General features: G+C 44.6%; 1 protein-coding gene across 6 annotated transcripts in view; it reads right to left on the bottom strand.

The window, feature by feature from the left end:
* Positions 1-22,586, bottom strand: part of LOC106580184 (semaphorin-6A) — a 103,821-nt gene that overhangs the window by 16,667 nt on the left and 64,568 nt on the right. For 3 of the 6 annotated variants that reach the window (XM_014160958.2, XM_014160957.2, XM_014160956.2), the window contains 12 exons: positions 18,089-18,208; positions 17,572-17,660; positions 15,375-15,592; positions 14,539-14,670; positions 13,596-13,751; positions 12,366-12,539; positions 11,347-11,487; positions 11,108-11,185; positions 9,187-9,245; positions 7,006-7,026; positions 6,772-6,834; positions 4,626-4,781 (listed from right to left, as the gene is read on the bottom strand). In XM_014160958.2, the coding sequence (XP_014016433.1) occupies positions 4,626-4,781; positions 6,772-6,834; positions 7,006-7,026; positions 9,187-9,245; positions 11,108-11,185; positions 11,347-11,487; positions 12,366-12,539; positions 13,596-13,751; positions 14,539-14,670; positions 15,375-15,592; positions 17,572-17,660; positions 18,089-18,208 (1,407 nt within the window). The remainder of the gene's footprint in view (positions 1-4,625; positions 4,782-6,771; positions 6,835-7,005; positions 7,027-9,186; positions 9,246-11,107; positions 11,186-11,346; positions 11,488-12,365; positions 12,540-13,595; positions 13,752-14,538; positions 14,671-15,374; positions 15,593-17,571; positions 17,661-18,088; positions 18,209-22,586) is intronic. The other 3 variants (XM_014160961.2, XM_014160960.2, XM_014160962.2) reach the window with 3 other exon arrangements.

The following is a 22,586-nucleotide window of genomic DNA, read 5'->3' as shown; positions in this document are numbered from 1 at the left end:
TACCAGTCAAAAGTTTGGACACACCTACTCATTCAAGGGTTTTTCTTGATTTTTACTATTTTCTACATTGTAGAATAATAGTGAAAACATCAAAACCATGAAATATCACATATGGAATCATGTAGTAACCAAAAATGTGTTAAACAAATCAAAATATATTTTAGATTTTAGATTCTTCAAAGTAGACACCCTTTGCCTTGATGACATCTTTGCACACTCTTCTCTCAAACAGCTTCACCTGGAATGCATTTCCAACAGTAATGAAGGAGTTCCCACATATGCTGAGCACTTGTTGACTGCTTTCCTTCACTCTGCAGTCCAACTCATCCCAAACCATCTCAATTGGGTTGTCAGGTGATTGTGGAGGCCAGGTCATCTGATGCAGCACTCCATCACTCGCCCTATTGATTAAATAGCCTTTACACAGCCTGGAGGTGTGTTGGGTCATTGTCCTGTTGAAAAACAAATGATAGTCCCACTAAGCGCAAACCAGATGGGATGGTGTATCACTGCAGAATGCTGTGGTAGCCATGCTGGTTAAGTGTGCCTTGAACTCAAAATAAATCACAGACTGCATCACCAGAAAAGCACCCCCACACCATCACACCTCCTCCTCCATGCTTCACGGTGGGAACTACACCTGTGGAGATCATCCGTTCACCTACTGTGCGCCTCACAAAGACACGGCGGTTGGAACCAAAAATCTAAAATGTGGACTCATCAGACCAAAGGATAGATTTCCACCGGTCTAATGTCCATTGCTCGTGTTTCTTGGTCCAAGCAAGTCTCTTTTTATTATTGGTGTCCTTCAGCAGTGGTTTCTTTTCAGAAATTCGACCATGAAGGCCTGATTCACGCAGTCTCCTCTGAACAGTTGATGTTGAGATGTGTTTGTTACTTGAAGCATTTATTTGGGCTGCAATTTCTGAGGCTGGTAACTCTAATGAACGTATAACTCTGGGTCTTTCTTTCCTGTGGCGGTCCTCATGGGAGCCAGTTTCATCATAGTGCTAGATGGTTTTTGCAACTGCACTTGAAGAAATGTCTTACAGTAATGATGGACTGTCATTTCTCTTTGCTTATTTGAGCTGTTCTTGCCATAATATGGACTTGGTCTTTTACCAAATAAGGCTATCTTCTATATACCACCCCTACTTTGTCACAACACAACTGATTTGCTGAAACATATTAAGAAGGAAAGAAATTCCACAAATTAACTTTTAACAGGGCACACCTGCTAATTGAAATGCATTCTAGGTGACTCCCTCTAGTCATGAAGCTGGTTGAGAGAGTGCCAAGAATTTGCAAAGCTGTCATCAACGCAAAGGGTGGCTACTTTGAAAAATCTCAAATATAAAATATATTTTGATTTATTTAACACTTTTTTGGTTACTACATGATTCAATATGTGTTATTTCATAGTTTTGATATCTTCACTATTATTCTAACATGTAGAAAATAGTAAAATATAGAAAAACTTTTGAATAAGTAGGTGTGTCCAAACTTTGACTCGTACTGTATATAGACTCAATAGGAGATGGCATATCATCCCAGTTCACCTAAATATTACATTACAGTATATACAATCGGAGGCTTCCTGAGTAATTTTGTTATTTAGACATTACAATACAGGAAATTAGATCGCTGAGCAGTGAGGACCTAATTTATATTATTCCCTTTATTCAGAGTTTCCTAGTAGACTTTCCAGCCTGATAATGGTGAGTGTTCAAACTGAAATGACATCTTGGCACAGTAATTGGCACCACTCCAAGGTTGTGCCTCTATCATGCCACTCTCCTTGGTACACAGGTGCCAGTCAACTGAAGCTGAAAATAACCGATCAAGATGCAACTGGCTAACTGTCTGTCTATTCCAGGTGTAAAATACCAACACTGAAGGTAGTGAAAAAACATCAGAATTGGGCTGCCTGTCTAAACATATCCAATGATGCTCCTGTGTAACTTCATGAGGTTAAACAATACAACACAAAATATGTATCCATGGAGGGATTAGAACAGTGACTGTGCAACAGACGACCAAGGCCACAGAGCGACGGGAGAGAATTCCTCCTCCCTCCCTCCCTCCCTCCCCTTCCCACCTTCCCACTCGCCCGGTCTGGATAGCTTTGGTAATGAACCCATAAATTGGAGAGACACACAGAGATGGCCACAGGTCGACGGGGCAGAGGGAGAGAGGGGGAGGACGGGACTCATTGCCTCAGACAGGGGATAGATAGATAGATAGATAGATAGATAGATAGATAGATAGATAGATAGATAGATAGATAGATAGATAGATAGATAGATAGATAGATAGATAGATAGATAGATAGATAGATAGATAGATAGATAGATAGATAGATAGATAGATAGATAGATAGATAGATAGATAGATAGATAGATAGATAGATAGATAGATAGATAGATAGATAGATAGATAGATAGATATGACTTCAGTTGGTAGAGGGTAGGATGCTCTATAAATATGGTTAGTAATAAATTTGCACTACATAAGGTACAGCCTTGGAACATTCCATCTCGACAGATGAAAGGTCCTGTGGAAGGGAGACTGTTCACAATGGTAGCAGATGGTGGTGCGGGGGGAGGTAGAGGGGGAGGGAGGGTCGCGGGAGGGAGAGGTGGGATATCACACGGATAGATGAGCCCAGACACAACGGTGCTCAAATGTACTGGGACAGCAATGGCCACCAAGCAACATTGGTGCTCTTTTCTGGCAGAGGGTGAACTATTAAATATCCACAGTGCGGATACTCATTATTTTACCATTCTAATCATTCCAATGTGTTGCCCTAATACATATTGGTACTGTAATATTCATTAACAGATCCCACAAATGAGTGAGCTTCAAAATAGAAAGTTGGACTTTTATATCATTTTAATTGCAAGCAAGGATGAATCTGGGGGCTCAGAATTTGGGGAGTTATACATCTGCAATATTTATTGTTTAATTTTTTTAATGAATGTCAATGCAACCACATTTAGTTCCAAAACATCTGGTGATGAAGAATTCAGATTTCCCTGTACTGTATGTTCAGTATTCATGTTCATTTGGCTAAGATGGAGGCTAAGATGGAGGTTATGCTTTGAGACAGTGGATGTCATACCCTATAACCTTAATGTGTTAGATTGGCACTCAGCACTATGTTTTCACAGTACATTTGGCACCTGGAGCTAGGAATGAGAAGAGAAATGCACCTGCACATGGGAGAGGGATAAGGACATAAGGAGATGAGTACTGTTGAAAGTGGTGCTCAATTGCCATGCAGCGATGGTTTAAGCTGCATGAAGGCAAAACGGAGCTTAATACATCAAAGTAATCCAAGCAAGAACATAAATAGTCAAACCAGAGTTTAAAAACCAAGCCATGCAAACAGTCACAGAACCAAAACAGACAATATCATCAGAGCTCACTTTCATATAAGAAAAGCAGCTACAGATGAAACTGAACTGATAATACAGAGACAAGCTGCAAAAGTGACGTTGAAAAGAAAATAGAAAAAAATACTGTGAGAAGCTTGAGTTTGAATGTGAGCCCTTGTTGCTGTTAACTCGGTTGCCATGATGGACGGGGCCAGCCAGGACCCAGGTAACAGCAACGAGGGTAGCAACACCACGGTGATGCTGTTTAAGCATGCTGTATTCTCTGCCACCATTGTGTCTGTCTGGTCTGCCTACAGGTGTCTGCTTCCAGCTTCCAGAGAGGAGAGCGACAGGAGAGAGACAGCTAGCTCACTGAGCTTCACCTAGACTGCATCACCATTCTCCACCCTTCCAGTCTTTTCTCACAATTTCCATCATGGATGGTGACAATGACAATGGAGGAAACTCCCTCTAGTCAATATTTTCACCAATGCTTTCAAATCTGTAATGGGAAGTGCTCACTTCAGGAGAAGGGTGGAGAATTGTGACCCATCCCTACAGTACAACCCCAGAGACCTCACACACTGCCACGTACCAGAGAGAGAGATAGACTCCTCCTCCCTGATGACCTCACCCTAACACACACCTTCCTCTAGCTGTACTCCTCATTGGTGTGTGTGTGTGTGTTTTGTGGATATCTATGAGGCCACCGGTCACCTCTAATCATCCTTATTGATTATCAATATCTACTCATGGCAACCACTTATCTAAGAAGATGACTCAGGTAATGTACCAACGAGACACTACATTTGGTGTAATGGGACTTGTAATGGTTTTCCCGCTCTATTACGGTACATGGCATTGATCATGCCAGTGTAATCATGTCTGTGTTTTCTCCCGGCATCTTTATGTGTCTGGGTTTAAAGTGACCTTGAGCCAGCTGGGATGTTAAGACAGCAAAAAAGGGCATTCAATGTCATGTCCCTGGACAAGATAAAACTGGGGCCATCTTCTTGTGGAAATAAATACAGTGAAAATCTTCCCTTTTTTCCTCAAGCGTAATGGTCTGTATATTACATCTCCTCAGGGACATTAGAGTCTTTGTTGAATAAATCTCTCTCTCCGGGGCGTGGCAATTTGTTCTCTCCTGACACTGTTTCAGTTCCGGGCTAGTCAGCTGGAAGCAGACACAGTAAATCTCATCCCTGCCACAGGAGAAATTGACTTTTCTATTCCAAGGCTTACCATTGGCATCCTGCTGGGTCTGAGAGGGCACTGCCATATAGGGGTCCCTGTTATCTGAGGGCATGGGGGTGTCCGCCTGCTCCACCATGCCGCCCCGACCCAGTGGTCCTCCTGCAGGAGGATGGGCCGTAGTGGGGAATGGGAGGGTGGGATGGCCTGCCGGACACAACACATGTTAACTCTCCTCACACTCTCTCTCACACAGATGTACACACACACACACACACACACACACACACACACACACACACACACACACACACACACACACACACACACACACACACACACACACACACACACACACACACACACACACACACACACACACACACACACACACACACACACGAGGAGCAGATGGGCTGTGAGAAGCTACAAGACAGTGTGCCTGCCTGCCTAGTGAGGCGACCCTGGACAACTGATTGCTGGACCCTGTATCTCTAGGGAGCTGTGACCTTGCAGGAAGGGAGCGATAGAGAGTCTCTGAGGAGAGGAGAACCTTTCCTTTCCTCACTCACATGTCACGCTGCTGCTGGCAAGAACTGAACCGCCTCTCACACAATCTCCTCAGGGAAGCATACCTTTGATATGAAGAGCAAGAAAAAGCCCTATCCCTCCCTAACAATCCTCCCTTCTCTTCACGTCCCAGGCTCTCCTCTACCCGTTACGTTTCAATGTCAATCTATCAGCTATATTTAGTAGAGCGTTTTGAAAAAGCCCAACTTCAAGACCAAATTAATCATGAGGGGTAAGATATTAATGTCCTCTAACCTAAATTACCCTTCTGATTACACTCCTTAATGACACCATGCACTTCTGGCCTATCGCTGGCCACAGTTAAAACAGGACTAAAATTAGACCCTACCATACTCCGTTATTTTTCTATGTTATATCAATATCGTTCTACCTCCGCCTTAAGTTCCAGTCTGTATACTTTGGTAGCTCCTCTGACAATAAAACCATATAAATCACATTATCACATTACCATCCCCACGTCTCTCCTGTTTAGAGCAATAATTTGAGGCTACTCCCAGGCGGTGAGCGACCATACTGTAATCAACAGCTCGTATGTTAATCAGGCCAGCTCACAGTAAACCATTTTAACACGCTTTCTCATGAGTGGTGGTTGTGGATAGAGAGGCTGGTGGGGGAGGGGGAGTGGTGGTAGTGGGCCGGGATTGTTGCTGTTGGTCTTCCATGCACAACAGCCCCGCAGTCTCCGCGTGGCAATAATTAAAATGATTTATTTAACAATGCACCGTGGGCTGAGAGATTAGCGTGACAGGACTATTTTATAATTCATTTTCCACGGCCAGGGGAAGTGCAATTCAGGCAGATGACACACATACGGAGTCGGAGGATCAGCTCCTTGGAAAAGAAAATCCGAAACTGCCGACTTGTGCAGATACCTTTTTTTATAAATTAATTAGAGGCAGTGGCTTGTCTGGGGGGGGCATTTGCAGTTGCATTTAAATATTATATCAACAGTCTGCGTCGGAACCTGAAATGCCTGGGTTTGACTGCCTCAAAAACACAGTCAGACCTTGGGGAGAATAAACACACTACTGTTGAGCTGCATTGAAATAGCAAACGCTTTGTATTTGACCCGAAATCTGACAGGAAGAAATGGGGGAAATGGGGGAGAAATACAGGGGGTAGAAAAGAAGGAGTGTGGGGGGTATTTCTGGAATGACTTCAAAAAAATTGCTATTCTTGTCATTCCTTATGGGAGTGTGAATCTTGAACAGCTCAAGTGTGATGTGTGAGGTGCAATGGAAGACTGTGACATCACTGCAGGCTAACCAAGACTGTTTATAATTTTTCTTCATAAGCCTGGGGGGGAAATGGTTTCAATCAACCAGCACCAAGAATCAAGCATAAACACAGTCAACCACAGTGAACCTCAGAGGCCTTTTCTATTAACAACAAGATCCATCCAATTAGGGAATAAAAGGTCAGGACAAATCAATACTATTGCATTGCAGTCTAGGGATCTTTCACAGCAGAGCAGGCCAGGGCAGGAGGAGGGTGGAGGGGAGAGAAGGTCTGGACTCTGAACACTAGGGAGTGGATTTAGGGAGGGCGCTAGAAGCTACAGTACTACACGTTAAAACAGACTGGGGGAAAACAAAAGGAAAATGACCATGGCGAGCCCTTTCATGACCCTGGCGAGCCCTTTCATGACCTTGAGGACTGGACAGAACATCTACAGAAAGAAAAGAAATGAATTAAATTAAAGCTCAATTCATTTAGTCTCCTGTGAAATAGTGGGCAGGGTTTCATTTCGGTGAGAGCAAAGAATTGCTAGAAGTAAAGAGCTGAAAATAAATAAGGTTGAGGGTAGGTATCATCTTGTTAATTTAGTGTGGTTACTTACCGTTGAGGGCCACAAACGTATCTAAAAAGTCAAAGGAAAGATGTGTTAATGTTTTCAAAGAGCAAAAGCTAAAGCTGCAAGATGAATGATACATTGGCATGATCATTCAATAGCTTTTCATTCATCTCTTTAAAGTAATTGAAGAACGTAACTGAAAATAGGAATTCTTATCTATTGTGATCTATAGTGCTTCTCTGGTTAAAGGATTGTGAAGTGTTCGTTTTATTGTTTTCTTCTAATTAATTGGTATTAACCAGAAACTAACACAGAGCTACAGTGAGGGAAAAAAGTATTTGATCCCCTGCTGATTTTGTACGTTTGCCCACTGACAAAGAAATGATCAGTCTATAATTTTAATGGTAGGTTTATTTGAACAGTGAGAGACAGAATAACAACAAAACAATCCAGAAAAACGCATGTCAAAAATGTTATAAATAGATGTTTCATTTTAATGAGGGAAATAAGCATTTGACCCCCTCTCAATCAGAAAGATTTCTGGCTCCCAGGTGTCTTTTATACAGGTAACGAGCTGAGATTAGGAGCACACTATTAAAGGGAGTCCTCCTAATCTCAGCTTGTTACCTGTATAAAAGACACCTGTCCACAGAAGCAATCAATCAATCAGTTTCCAAACTCTCCACCATGGCCAAGACCAAAGAGCTCTCCAAGGATGTCAGGGACAAGATTGTAGACCTACACAAGGCTGAAATGGGCTACAAGACCATCGCCAAGCAGCTTGGTGAGAAGGTGACAACAGTTAGTGCGATTATTCGCAAATGGAAGAAACACAAAAGAACTGTCAATCTCCTTCGGCCTGGGGCTCCATGCAAGATCTCACCTCGTGGAGTTGCAATGATCATGAGAATGGTGAGGAATCAGCCCAGAACTACACGGGAGGATCTTGTCAATGATCTCAAGGCAGCTGGGACCATAGTCACCAAGAAAACAATTGGTAACACACTACGCCGTGAAGGACTGAAATCCTGCAGCGCCCGCAAGGTCCCCCTGCTAAAGAAAGCACATATACATGCCTGTCTGAAGTTTGCCAATGAACATCTGAATGATTCAGAGGACAACTGGGTGAAAGTGTTCTGGTCAGATGAGACCAAAATGGAGCTCTTTGGCATCAACTCAACTCGCCGTGTTTGGAGGAGGAGGAATGCCATCCCCACCCAAGAACACCATCCCCACCGTCAAACATGGAGGTGGAAACATTATGCTTTGGGGGTGTTTTTCTGCTAAGAGGACAGGACAACTTCACCGCATCAAAGGGACGATGGATGGGGCCATGTACCGTCAAATCTTGGGTGAGAACCTCCTTCCCTCAGCCAGGGCATTGAAAATGGGTCGTGGATGGGTATTCCAGCATGACAATGACCCAAAACACACGGCCAAGGCAACAAAGGAGTGGCTCAAGAAGAAGCACATTAAGGTCCTGGAGTGGCCTAGCCAGTCTCCAGACCTTAATCCCATAGAAAATCTGTGGAGGGAGCTGAAGTTTCGAGTTGCCAAACGTCAGCCTCAATTACTTGGAGAAGATCTGCAAAGAGTAGTGGGACAAAATCCCTCCTGAGATGTGTGCAAACCTGGTGGCCAACTACAAGAAACGTCTGACCTCTGTGATTGCCAACAAGGGTTTTGCCACCAAGTACTAAGTCATGTTTTGCAGAGGGGTCAAATACTTATTTCCCTCATTAAAATGCAAATCATTTTATAACATTTTTGACATGTGTTTTTCTGGACTTTTTTGTTGTTATTCTGTCTCTCACTGTTCAAATAAACCTACCATTCAAATTATAGACTGATCATTTGTTTGTCAGTGGGCAAACGTACAAAATCAGCAGGGGATCAAATACTTTTTTCCCCTCACTGTATGTGCTCTACTCTAGTCTATACAAACAGTTGTTGTATAGGCCTCTTTAGTGATGTAATTTTATTTTATTTAACCTTTATTAAACTAGGCATGGGGCTGTGTGTGTGTGTGTGTGTGTGTGTGTGTGTGTGTGTGTGTGTGTGTGTGTGTGTGTGTGTGTGTGTGTGTGTGTGTGTGTGTGTGTGTGTGTGTGTGTGTGTGTGATGTGTGTATTTTCTGCTGTTTGTGGTGGGGTGAAAGACCCGTCCCTATCCTGTAGGACAGAGGCACATTGAGCCCAGATCAACAGAGGGAAGAGGCCTGCTTACTTTGGCAGTCTCCCAGTCCATCTGTGTTGCCATGCTCCACGTCCTGCTCGAAGGCCGATCTGCATAATTAACAGAGACATCATGGTGAAATACTGAGCACAGGCCTGGACAGATCTGGACTCACACAGGATAAGCACAGGCACAATCAGCCAGGAGGACAACCCGACTGTCTACCATCACTATCGATATAGATCTACGGTCCAATCATCTAATCACACACATCGGGACCAGGGGCCAGGCCAATGAGGAGAAAGGAAGGTGGACACTAGGGCAGCGGCAGCTCTAGTGAAAGAGAGGCCATTTTCTCCCAGCCATACTCAGCTCAGACCCGACTCTCCTGAAGGACCACCAACCATGCAGTGAAACAGAGTGGCCAACTGTCAGAGAGATTACAGTCACGGATGACAGCCCACACTCCGTAAATCACTGCTCACAATCAGAACGTGGATCATGCTCTACACAGGCCAGTCTACAAGGCTTCAAACCAGAAGAAGGATCTTAAATCAAATAATTTGGTCTGAAATGCAGAAAGAAGAAATGCACAACAAAATCCATCTCTTGGTATCTCCTAATCTGATTTGCCTATCATAGACATTTAGTTACAAACCAGACGCACAGTTGCATGAACAAAACCATAAAACCTTTCCACACACATGCTGCATAGTTTTTAATCTGATCTCGATGTATCTAGCATTAGCTTTCTCGGGGAATACGCAAGAGGGAGGTGCAAGTGGGAACCTGTTATTATACTATAGTACAGGTGTTAGCATGGGGAGGAGTAGTCAACAGCAGAACCACATCATATGCAAGCTGTTCAGGGGGAATATGCAGGTGACGAGGGACCAATCTGTTTTCAGACATTAAAAGAGGCATCTTGACATGAAAGAGCTGGCAAATCATCCCCCAAGTCCAGATGGATGTGGAGAGGGAGAAAGAGAGAGTGAGAGAGAGAGATATATTGTAAATATCCAAAATAAGCTTTGGCAATATGTACATTGTTACATCATGCCAATAAAGCAAATTGAATTTAATTGAATTGAGAGAGAGAGAGAGAGAGAGAGAGAGAGAGAGAGAGAGAGAGAGAGAGAGAGAGAGAGAGAGGGGAAAGAGAGAGAGAGAAAGCGAGAGAGAGGGGGAAAGAGAGAGAGAAAGCGTGAGCGGGGGGTAAGAGAGAGGGGAGAGTGAGAGGGGAGAGAGAGCGAAAGGGGGGAGAGAGAGAGAAACCTAGTCTCTCCAGGGCCTGTTCGTATTAAGGCCTTTTGTTAAACACTGGGACGTGTCCGTCCAAATGCTATCAATAGCTTGCCACAAAACCAACAGATAATAGCTCTCGAATCCCCACTCACTCACTTAGAAATATTGTACAGTAAAAAGTGAGGTCATCTAACCTCCTAATGCCTCTGTCTACTCAATTTCCAAAGTGGAAACTCAATCAGAACAGTCGAGAGGCCCAGGCTTTAGAAATAATAATAGGATATCGTAATGTAGCATGCGAGACCAATCATTTGGCTGGGATTAAATTCATTTAACATCAAAAGCTGTTCCTTTATTATGACTTCATCTGTAAAATTGGTTTCCACCCACAGAAACCTCATATGCTGTTTGTTCAAAATGCATCTAGTTCTGTGTCATAAATATAGCTACAAATTATGGTGACCATCAACCCCCTCCTCGCAAACCGATGACCCAGTCCCAGCCTCAGCGCCAGAGCAAATATCCCTTTCCTTCCATCAGCCTTTCCAATGACCATTTCAGCTAGAAGAAAATATAGAGCACCACAAAAATGTGACTAATCATAGAAACTGCAACTGTATAGATAGAGTGAAGTCATTGAGGTCACCAGTCATCATATGGCACAGATTGTATTATGACTACTGTACATGAAATTGATAGTATGATAGTGGAATGAGCAGGAACGCACTTTGGGTCGAGCACCACCTGTCTGCATGCTCCTTCGGACACCCAGCCGCAGTAGGGATCCCTGGAGGCAATACATGATCTGGAGGAAACACACCACAGTCACACACAGCTCTCATCACAGCGTTTATTAGCCTTTCTTTTACTTTCCTGAAGACTGATTAGTTATGACATTACAAATGCATTACAAAAGTCCTGAATCTAAGAGAATGGATGGATTCAGGGTTTTATTTCTAAACATACTTCTTGCATTTGCCATGCCTCTCACAGCGAGAGAGAGGCACCTTGACCACACAGGAGGTGAAGGCCACAAACAGAGAGTGGCCCTGGTTGTCGATCTGCATGCTGACGATACGTTTGTCGTCCACACCATCGATGCTGCACCTGGATGGGGAGTTAGAGTTAGCGACAAGGCAGAGAGCGAGACAGACAGACAGATGGATGGCATGAGTTGTCAACACTAAGAGCGCATTTAAAACAGCTCCAGTCTTTGTTGATAGGAGCTCAAAGCCCCACCCAAGTGTCTTTGTCTGCGGGGTATAAGAGAGCCCCACGCTAATCCCCCTGTGCAGAGCATCCATCTACCCCAGAGGAGGGATTTACCTCCAGCCCTGCATTAGAGCCCTCAATTAGAGCTTATAGTCCATCTACACTATATAGTGCGCGGTGGGCAAACCCAGATCCTGATCCAACCCAGCAAGTCACTTGAGCTATCCACTCGGGCCAGATGGTTGCGGGCCAGAGACTGCTCTGCCTATGCTACGAGGACAGGGGGGAGAGGGAAAGAGGGGGCTCTTACTTTTTCCACACCCACCCATGTCACGTGACGCTACGATGTTGGATAACAAACGCCCGTCACCTTAAAAGCCCTGCCTCTCATCCCCACACACTGACTCTACCCCATCATCAGGCCTGTCATGTAAATATTTGCATTGGCAAGGTCCCAGGCAGATTTTTCCCTCATTTACTTCCATTCCAAATATTCCAAAAGCCCCTTCATAATGTATTAAGGAGAGATCTCAGTCTGGCTTTAAAGACTAACGCAGTCCCTCTCTGTTTTCTTTAATCATCCTGCATTTGTAAGAGTAAAGCTTTGCGGTCAGAGCCCCCGTTACTGAAGCTCCAGGGCCGGCTCTTTAATTTAAGAGCTGTGGTCAGTGCAGTGCAACCTGATGAAACGCTTTAAATGATAGAGTAGCCATCTGGTGGGCTGGGGTAGTGCTGCTGGTTTAGGTAGCATGGCTGGCTAATGGAATACACACTTCTCCGGGTTATACACGTTGAGCTCCTCCAGAAAGAGACTGTCATTCAGCAAACCGCTGTTCATCTTGGCCAGGAATTTCAGAATGATCCCCTTCTCCGAGCCCAGGAAAACGACGGTGTGATTCCGATAGGGTCCCGCAGCGTTGTCCACGGAGATCCGGGTGAGCCGGTATCTGGAAGGGATATGAAATACCGGGAATAACACATTTATGGATTTCCTGATTTAATTTTTGGGCCTGAACTCCACTGAGTGTTATTTAGAAGAATATCCAATTACATTTAGACCATGGAGCCCCTAGTGTTATCATAAGGATGTATAATTTGCAGATCCATATGCAAATACATTTTCATAGCTATTCATTCAGTGAGATGGAAATGATTAAAGACATTATGCAGTAATTTAAGGACCCCACATCCTCTCCATCTGGCTGTTTAAAGACATCTCTTCTTTACACAGGGTCACAAGATATAAAACATGTGCAATGCCTGAACGCTGGAATGAGAGCACAAGATGATTTTACATTACCGGAGTAAATGCGCACATCACAATCAAATTAATGAGAAGAGGCCTTTTCTCCCACTCAGACTGCTTGGTTTGAAATGACATTGAATGTCTGTGTTCACTATGCCCATGGTTTTGTACCATAAACAATAAAAGCAAGTATTATATGGTTATGTCCTATTGAGAATAACCCCAACCTCAAGAACTATGCCCATGATTTTGTCCCATAATGGGAAATCTTAAGAGGGACAATCTACAGATTGTGACTGGCCAGGTGCTGGAACATACTGTACATCGGGGAACGGAATAGGTTTTCATAGTTGGATAGGAAAAGCTTGAATTCAGAGATGTCCCTTTGGGGAATAGATGAGAAAGTCCTATTACAGAGTCAGTTTTCAGTTGACTTCCTGTATCAGAGTCATACTACACACAGAGGCTGTGACATAGATACTTAAACCGCCTCTCCACCATATGCCCTCATAAAAGTGACTGCTTTAGACTTGTATAATGCTTTTAACTGCTGACATTGCATGTAACATAACACTTTGCTATGTGCCCTGCCATTTAAATCACAAATGTTACTACGATGCATTTATATAAAGATTCCACCGGTTATTACAAATAGTAATGCATAATGCATGCATGACGTTGATGAAATCCACCCATAACCCAGACCTATCTGGCAAGCTAGCTAGCGTACCATCCTAGCTAGTGATGCTATACTCACCGCACCATGGTCTTGAGAAACCAGGGCCTGTTAGCGATAGAGGGGACAGCTTCATCCATGAGAGGGTGCTGCTTGATGAAGTTCAGGGTGTCGTCAGGGAACTCGTTGGACACCTTGTACTTCTCTAAGGACGAAGCGCCAGCACAGCACCCGGGCCTGAAGTGGATGAAAGCAGCACGGAATCAAACAGGAGAGAGTCCTAGAGCGGCCATTTGATCTCTTTATAAGGACAGAGGAGCAGAGGAGAGGGGCCCTGTAAAAGTGGAGCTGCCTTCAACAGGAGATCCGTTCAAAGACATCTCACCTCTCGACAGCCATAAAAAAGGTTTTACTGTACTACGGTACACCCAGGCCAAAGAATCCACCAAGTTATCCACATTGAAACGGTCTGATTCAATCTCTTTTCCATGGTAGACACTGCAGAATGTAATAAGGTCTACAGTACATAAAGAGAGCACCAGAGGCAGGTCAGTCAGGGAGACGATGACACATGGCATGTCTGCTGCTGCTGCAGAAGAGACAGTAAAAAAAACCTGGGCAACATTGTGAAAACTCCCTTCTGTTTGTCTGCCGATAACGTTGACAGAAATGAAATTGAATAAACAAGATGTAGATTTCAGATCTCATTAACACCTGACCTTGTTTTACACAAACATATCATTTTATGCTAATCACCAGGGGTGGTATCCTGTTGCTCTCCACATCATCAGCCATATGGGGATATACACCACTTACGATCCCCCTCCACAGATCTCGGTTTTTAGAGAAAAAGAGCTGCTCTTTGCCGGGTAATTAGGAACGCAGAGATGGAGATTTATCAGGCTGGTGCATTTGTAGAAGTAGGCAGCCATCTGGAATATGATCTCATGCTTTGTTTGCTGATATCGAGCTTCTTTCATGCTGCGGGTGTGGCTTTGTTTGTGTGTGGGAGAAGGGGGCATACCTTGGTTTTGGAACTTTATCCTCAGGAACAGGTGTCCAGGTGGAATCAGGGGACTTCTGCTCTTTGAAACGTCCCATGAACGCATTGGCCACCTCAGCCATGTCATAGGCGCAGACGGCCGACCCAGGAATGCTGTAGAAACATCCCACCCCCCCAAAAGAAAATCCTCAGTCCGATTGTTAGGACTCCACTCTGTGCAAACTGTGCATAGCATAGCTCTGAATCACTATTTCCCAGTCATTTCTTATGGGCATTTCAGCTGCCTTGGCATTAAGAGACAGCATGTACAAGGACAGGATTGTGACGGTTACAGAGCTGTTATTCTGTTAACCTCATGGCCAAGGCTGTAAATCTTAGTAATCAGCCAGCGTTGGCTATGTACTGAGCGAGAGGCAAGCCATGCTGCCAAGGAACTTGGTTAAATTAATGGCTAATAAATCCTGAATGCTACCTCCAGTCAAAATCTGTTCCCTCTCATTTCGCTCACTAACTGCGATTCATGCCCGGATCAAATTCGAATTATAGAAATTCCAAGCCGCTTCATTGACTTTTAATGCCCATTAACCATGCTCAATTGCATTGTCACAAGCAATTGTCTTACTGCCTAAAAACCACCATAAAATGGGAATTACAATATGTAGCAGCTCTACCGCTCCTTTGTAATTTCAATTTAGATAAAAACTCACACTTAAATTATTCTACTTTCACAAATATGAATAATGCAGGAATTACATTACACACCTGACCAAAGGGCACACAACTACTGTGACAGTGAGTTACGCGCTGGGGTGGCCTGGGAAATTGATTTCCTTCTGTGTGTCTGCCGGCCCTCGTACCTGTTGTAAGGTGTGGAGAAGGTTGCCATGACAACATCGCGTCCGTTGATGTGGATGACGTCGGTGACGGCCTGCAGAATGTTGAAGTAGAAGTGGGAGTCTCCTGGGATGGAGCAGTTGAGACGGGTCTTTAGGAAGGACGTCCACTGTTTCTCTAGAACTCTCTGGGAGCCGCCCCGGTCGTTCTTACACACCCTGGCCACACGGGGGAACACCACCTGCACAACGCACACACACTCAGTGGATATTTCAGACACACCCAGTTTCAAGTTTTAAGTTTTAGTAGTCTTATGTACGGGATACACATGGCATACACCATCGAACAAAATGCTTACTTGCAGGTTCCTGTCGACAATGCGACAACATCAAGAAATAATAAAAGATAAGAAAATGAACATAAAGTAAATGGCTCAGTAGAATAGAATAAACATTTTAGCATAAGCATAATACAGGAAGGGACAATTTATAGTCCAACATTTACACGTGTTTTGGGGAAGGGGGGATTGGGGGCAAGTTTTAAATTGTGCAGTGAGTAACAGTATAGCTTCCGTCCCTCTCCTCTCCTTGGCTCAAACCAGAGACCCTCTGCACACACGAAGCATCGTTACCCATCGCGCCACAAAAGCCACGGCAAGGGGAACAACTACTTCAAGGTCTCAGAGCGAGTGATGTCACCGATTGAAACGCTGTTAGTGTGCACCCCGCTAACTAGCTAGCCATTTCACATCAGTTACACATGTGTGCTATGGAATGGAGAATCAGAGCAGGTGGTCAGTCCAGTTCAAGTGTTCAGAAGTCTGTTGGGTTGTAGATAGAAACGGTCTCTGAGCCTGTTGGTATCAGACCTCATGCTCTGATACCGTCTGCCCGATGGTAAGGGAGTGAACAGCTCATGGCTGGGGTGTGTGGGGTCCTTGATGATCCTGCGGGTCTTCCTCAGGCACCATTTGGATAGGTGGGAGCACGGTTCCAGTGAGGGCCTTGTGGTCCCGTACCAGGCCATGATGCAACCGGTCAGGACGCTGTTGATGATGCAGCAGTAGTATTTAGAGAGGACCCGGGGTGGCATGCTCAATTTCTTCAGCCGCCTTAGGAAGTAGAGACACTGTTGCGCCCTCTTGACCAGAGTGGTCCATGACAAGTCCTCAGTGATGTGGACACCGAGGACCTTAAAACTGCTGACTCACTCCACTGCAGTCCCGTTGATATGGATCGGGGCATGTTCCCTCCTCTGGTTCCTGAAGTCAATAATCAACTCCTATGTTTTGCTGACATTTACACCACACACCTGTTGTCTGGCTGTTCTCCTTATTCCCCAACCAGCTCACTCACAGAAGGTACAGCTTATTACTATTCGGTCTACATAACTAGGCAGATCTCTTAGACCAGAGCCATGGTCTTGTAAATATAAATCCTGCATAAATATACAACAGCCCACATTATTAATGACTGTGGAACTTCTTACATTTCAGATTGTCAAAAGAAACTCCAGTTAATCAATCAGAAAGTACCATTCCTCTACCGCAATCAACCAAACCACTTTGCGCACTACTCCACATGCTTCGTTATATTGATATCCCTTTCAAAATAACCAGAGGATTTCACTTGGTATTTGGTATTCATGTGCAGTACAACATGTCAGTCGAAATTGGGTGAATAGACCCCCCCCCGCCCCCATTTAATCAAAAATACATAATGTTTATATAATTATAAAATTTCCTTGTAGGTACCCAATTAAACCTTCTCCATACAAACTGAAATGAAAGAAATAATCGAAACATCTTTCATATCCCTCTGGTCTAAAACCTTGAATGAAGAATAAAGTAATTTTCCTTTCCTCTCTTTTCCTGTCTGTCTCATTTCGGAGAAAAACTTCGAAACGCTTTGAGGAAACAGCACGAGTGAGCAACAGGTCAAACAGTAGCATGGACATGCAAGTCAGAGAATATATTTAGACTTCAAAATGACTTTCCAGACGGCATTAACATGTTTTTCAACTATTTTTAGGCCTACATCCTGCAAATGTTTTTCTGTATCGAAAAAGGTTGACCATTTTGGTCTTGCTGAACGCCCTTCCAGATACTTGATACACCCACTTCCTGTTTACTTCCCAAAGCGCTTCCTTTCTCTCCTGTTCAGCAGGAAGTAGCCCTGATCCGAGAAGAAGAAAAGGGACAGACAACCTCAATCAACTTACCTTTCCCATTGTGTTGTACTCCATGGCAATTTCTCGATAGAAGAAGTAGATGAAGTCACCGTAGTTAACTGCCTGTACAAAATAAGGCTCTGGGAAAAAAAGAAGGCATATCATCACAAAACAGATCAGACACCCCATTTTACACCCAATACCTAAAGCATCAATCACAGTCTGCAGTGAGGCACAGCCCAGGCACAGCACAGGGAGTAGCTCAATCCATCATCTCTATTAGGGGGTTATTTACATGTGGGGGGGAATGAGGGATCTCCCCATTCAGCTTTGACAACCTGGTCATGTTCTTTTCGTTCCCAGGGGCAGCCAATTTCCTGAGTACATAACTGCTATGGAACTGGTTGTGAGAGTGACAGCAGCAAATAAAGTGTGCTGCAATAGCAAATCATCCCTCAAATCACCCCCCTTTCACTCTAACTCTGATTTGTTTTCCAACCCGTCATTCATTGTCCATGTTATCACCTCTTTCAACCCTCAGGTCCATATATCCGATGGCTCTCCTCACCTTTGAGACACTTGGAGTCATGTTTGACAGTGCGCAAAGTTGGGCTATCTCCAAGGCTACGATAAATGACTGCATCAATCGCTAGGAAATCTGTTACTGTTGCGGAGTAGAGCTTTCCATCTGGAGGGAGAAGAGAGGGATAAGAAGTCAACCGCCATACCAGTCATGGGCCAAACACACAAAGATGCTGATGTTGATCACTGGATGCACAAACATGTAGAGAACCCAAGACGAGAGAAATGGATAAACACAGAAACATCAGGCTCATTGACAGAAAACAGACACACACACACACACGGTCCTCGATGCGAACAGTATCCGCAGCGAGGATGAACTCAGCTCTTCAGGTTCAAATGGATGGCTGCATTGGAAACTTTAACTACATAATTGAACAACATGGTCTCAGAGCAGTGGTGGAAAAAGTACCCAATTGCCATACTAAATAAAAGTATAGATACCTTAATAGAAAGTTACTCAAGTAAAAGTAAAAGTCAAATATACTTAAGTATCAAAAGTAAATGTAATTGCTAAAATATACTTAAGTATCAAACATAAAAGTATAAATCATTTCAAATTCCTTCTATTATGCAAAGCAGGTGGCATCATTTTCTGGTTTTAAAAATGTATGGATAGTCAGGGGCACACTCCAACACTCAGACATCATTTACAAAAGATGCATTTGTGTTTAGAAGGCATATTAAGATGGTGCCGGAGAAGAAGGCTGACGTTTTACGTGTCCCCAACCAATAGTTTTTTGTTCGTTTCTTTGCATTGTTTGTAACTTCTTTTTTTGACTTATTTTGTACACAATGTTGCCGCTACCGTCTCTTATGACCGAAAATAACTTCTGGACATCAGGACTGCGATTACTCACCACAGACTGGCAGAATCCTTTTTTCCCTTTAACGAGTCTGACGAGCCCAACGAGAATGATATACTGCTCTCCCGGGAACAGGCCCAGATCCCAGTGATTTGCGTGAAGAGAAGGCAGAGAAAAAGGGGCCAAAGGTCGGGCTGCCTTCTGAGAATTTGTAGGCGATCGAATAAACCCCCACTTCCTTCCATTCTGCTAGCAAACGTGCAATCTTTGGAAAATAAAATAGATGACCTACACTATCAACATACTGGTTATACGCTGTACTGGCAGGATAGAACAGCTGCGTCTGGCTAAGATAAGGGGCGGCGGACAATGTATTTTTGTAAATAACAGCTGGTACATGATATCTAAGGAAGTGTTGAGCTATTGCTCGCCTGAGGTAGAGTATCTCATGATAAGCTGTAGACCACACTATCTACCTAGAGTTTTCATCTGTATTTTTCATAGCTGTTTACATACCACCACAGACTGAGGCTGGTACTAAGACCGCATTGAATGAGTTGTATTCCGTCATAAGCATACAAGAACACGCTCACCCAGAGGTGGTGCTCCTAGTAGCCGGGGACTTTAATGCAGGGAAACTTATATCCGTTTTACCAAATTTCTATCAGCATGTTAAATGTGCAACCAGAGGGGAAAAAAACTCTGGACCACTTTTACTCCACACACAGAGATGCATACAAAGCTCTCCCTCGCCCTCCATTTGGCAAATCTGACCATAATGCTATCCTCCTGATTCCTGCTTACAAGCAAACATTAAAGCAGGAGGCACCAGTGACAATGAAAAAGTGGTCAGATGAAGCAGATGCTAAGCTACAGGACTGTTTTGCAAGCACATACTGGAGTATGTTCCGGGATTCTTCCGATGGCATTGAGGAATACTCCACTGTTGTCCCCATAATGACCGTACGTACATACCCCAACCAGAAGCCATGGATTACAGGCAACATCCTCACTGAGCTAACGGCTAGAGCTGCCGCTTTCAAGGAGCGGGACTCTAACCCGGACGCTTATAAGAAATCCCACTATGCTCTCTGACGAACCATCAAACAGGCAAAACGTAAATACAGGACAAGGTTCGAATCGTACTACAACGGGTCTGACGCTCGTCTGATGGGGCAGGGTTTGCAAACCATTACAGGCTATAAAGGGAAGCACAGCTGAGAGCTGCCAGATGAGCTAAACTACTTCTATGCTCGCTTAGAGGCAAATAACACTGAAACATGCATGAGAGCACCAGCTGTTCCGGAAAGACTGTGTGATCACGCTCTCCGCAGCCGATGTGAGTAAGACCTTTAAACATGTCAACATTCACAAGGCCGCAGACTGATTACCAAGGTGTGTACTGCGAGCATGCGCTGACCAACTGGAAAGTCTCTTCACTGACATTTTCAACCTCTCCCTATCTGAGTCTGTAATAGCAACATGTTTTAAGCAGACCACCATAGTCCCTGTGCCCAAGAACACTAAGGTAATCTGCCTTCACGTCTGTAGCCATGAAGTGCTTTGAAAGGCTAGTCATAGCTCACATCAATACCATTATACCAGAAACCCTAGACCCACTCCAATTTGCATGCCCCCCAACAGATCCACAGATGATGCAATCTCAATTGCACTCCACACTGCCCTTTCCCACCTGGACAAAAGGAACACCTATGTGAGAATGCTAATCATTGACTACAGCTCAGCGTTCAATACCATAGTGCCGTCAAAGCTCATCAATAAGCTACGGACCCTGAGACTAAACACCTTCCTCTGCAACTGGATCCTGGACTTCCTGACGGGCCGCCCTCCGCTGGTAAGGGTAGGTAACAACACATCCGCCACTCTGATCCTCAACACAGGGGCCCCTCAGGGGTTCGTGCTCAGTCCCCTCCTGTACTCCCTGTTCACTCATCACTACAGGCCAGGCACAACTCCAACACCGAAATTAAGTTTGCCAATGACACAACAGTGGTAGGCCTGATCAACGACAACGATGAGACAGCCTACAGGGAAGATGTCAGAGACCTGGCCGTGTGGTGCCAGGACAACAACCTCTCCCTCAAAGTGATCAAGACAAAGGAGATGATTGTGGACTACAGGAAAAAGAGGACCGAGCACGCCCCCATTCTCATCAATGGGGCTGTAGTGGAGCAGGACGAGAGTTTCAAGTTCCTTGGTGTCCACATCATCAACAAACGAACATGGTCCAAGCACACCAAGACAGTCGTGAAGAGGGCACGACAAAACCAATTCCCCCTCAGGAGACTGAAAAGATTTGGCATGGGTCCTCAGATCCTCAAAAGGTTTTACAGCTGCACCATCGAGAGCATCCTGACTGGTTGCATCACTGCCTGGTATGGCAACTGCTCGGCCTCTGACCGCAAGGCACTACAGAGGGTTGTGCGAACGGCCCAGTACATCACTGGGGCCAAGCTTCTTGCCATCCAGGACCTCTATACCAGTCGGTGTCAGAGGAAAAATCATGGGCATTAATATGGAGTTGGTCCCACCGTTGCTGCTATAACAACATCCACTCTTCTGGGAAGGGTTTCCACTAGATGTTGGAACATTGCTGCGAGCAGCGGGTTCCATTCAGCCACAAGGGCATTAGTGAGGTCGGGCACTGATCTTGGGTGATTAGGCCTGGCTCGCAGTTGGCATTCCAATTCGTCCCAAAGGTGTTCAATGGGGGTTAGCTCAGGGCTCTGTGCAGGCCAGTCAAGTTCTTCCACACCGATCTCAACAAACCATTTCTGTATGGACCTCGCTTTGTGCACGGGGGCGTTGTCATGCTGAAACAGGAAAGGGCCTTCCCCAAACTGTTGCCCCAAAGTTGGAAGCACAAAATCGTCTATAATGTCATTGTATGCTGTAGTGTTAAGATTCCCTTCACTGGAACTAAGTGGCCTAGCCCGAACCATGAAAAACAGCCCCAGACCATTATTCCTCCTCCACCAAACTTTACAGTTGGCACTATGCATTGAGGAAGGTAGCATTATCCTGGCATCCGCCATACCCAGATTTGTTCGTCGGACTAACAGATGTCGAAGTGAGATTCATCACTCCAGAGAGCACGTTTCCACTGCTCCACAGTCCAATGGCGGCGAGCTTTACACCACTCCAGACGACGCTTGTCATTGCGCATGGTGATCTTAGGCTTGTGTGTGGCTGCCCGGCCATGAAAACCCATTTCATGAAGTTCCCACCGAAAAGTTATTGTGCTGACGTTGTTTCCAGAGGCAGTTTGGAACTCTGTAATGAGTGTTGCAAGCGAGGACAAACGACACATTCTGTGACTTTGTGTGGCTTACCACTTTGCGGCTCCTAGACATTTCCACTTCACAATAACAGCACTTACAGTTGAGGCAGCTCTAGCAGGGCATACATTTGACGAACTGACTTGTTGGAAAGGTGGCAGCATATGACAGTGCCATCACTCTTCAGTAAGGCCATTCTTCTGCCAATGTGTGTCTATGGAGATTGCATGGCTGAGTGTTCTATTTTATACACCTGTCAGCAACGAGTGTGGCTGAAATAGCCGAATCCACTAATTTGAAGGGGTTTCCACATACTTTTGTAAACTCAACAAAAAAAAAAAATATTTCAGGACCCTGTCTTTCAAAGATAATTCGTAAA

Source organism: Salmo salar, chromosome ssa20 (genome assembly GCF_905237065.1).
Source record: "Salmo salar chromosome ssa20, Ssal_v3.1, whole genome shotgun sequence".
NCBI lineage: Eukaryota > Metazoa > Chordata > Actinopteri > Salmoniformes > Salmonidae > Salmo > Salmo salar.
Note: the sequence above shows the minus strand (reverse complement) of the source record. Positions and strands in the feature narration are given on the sequence as shown.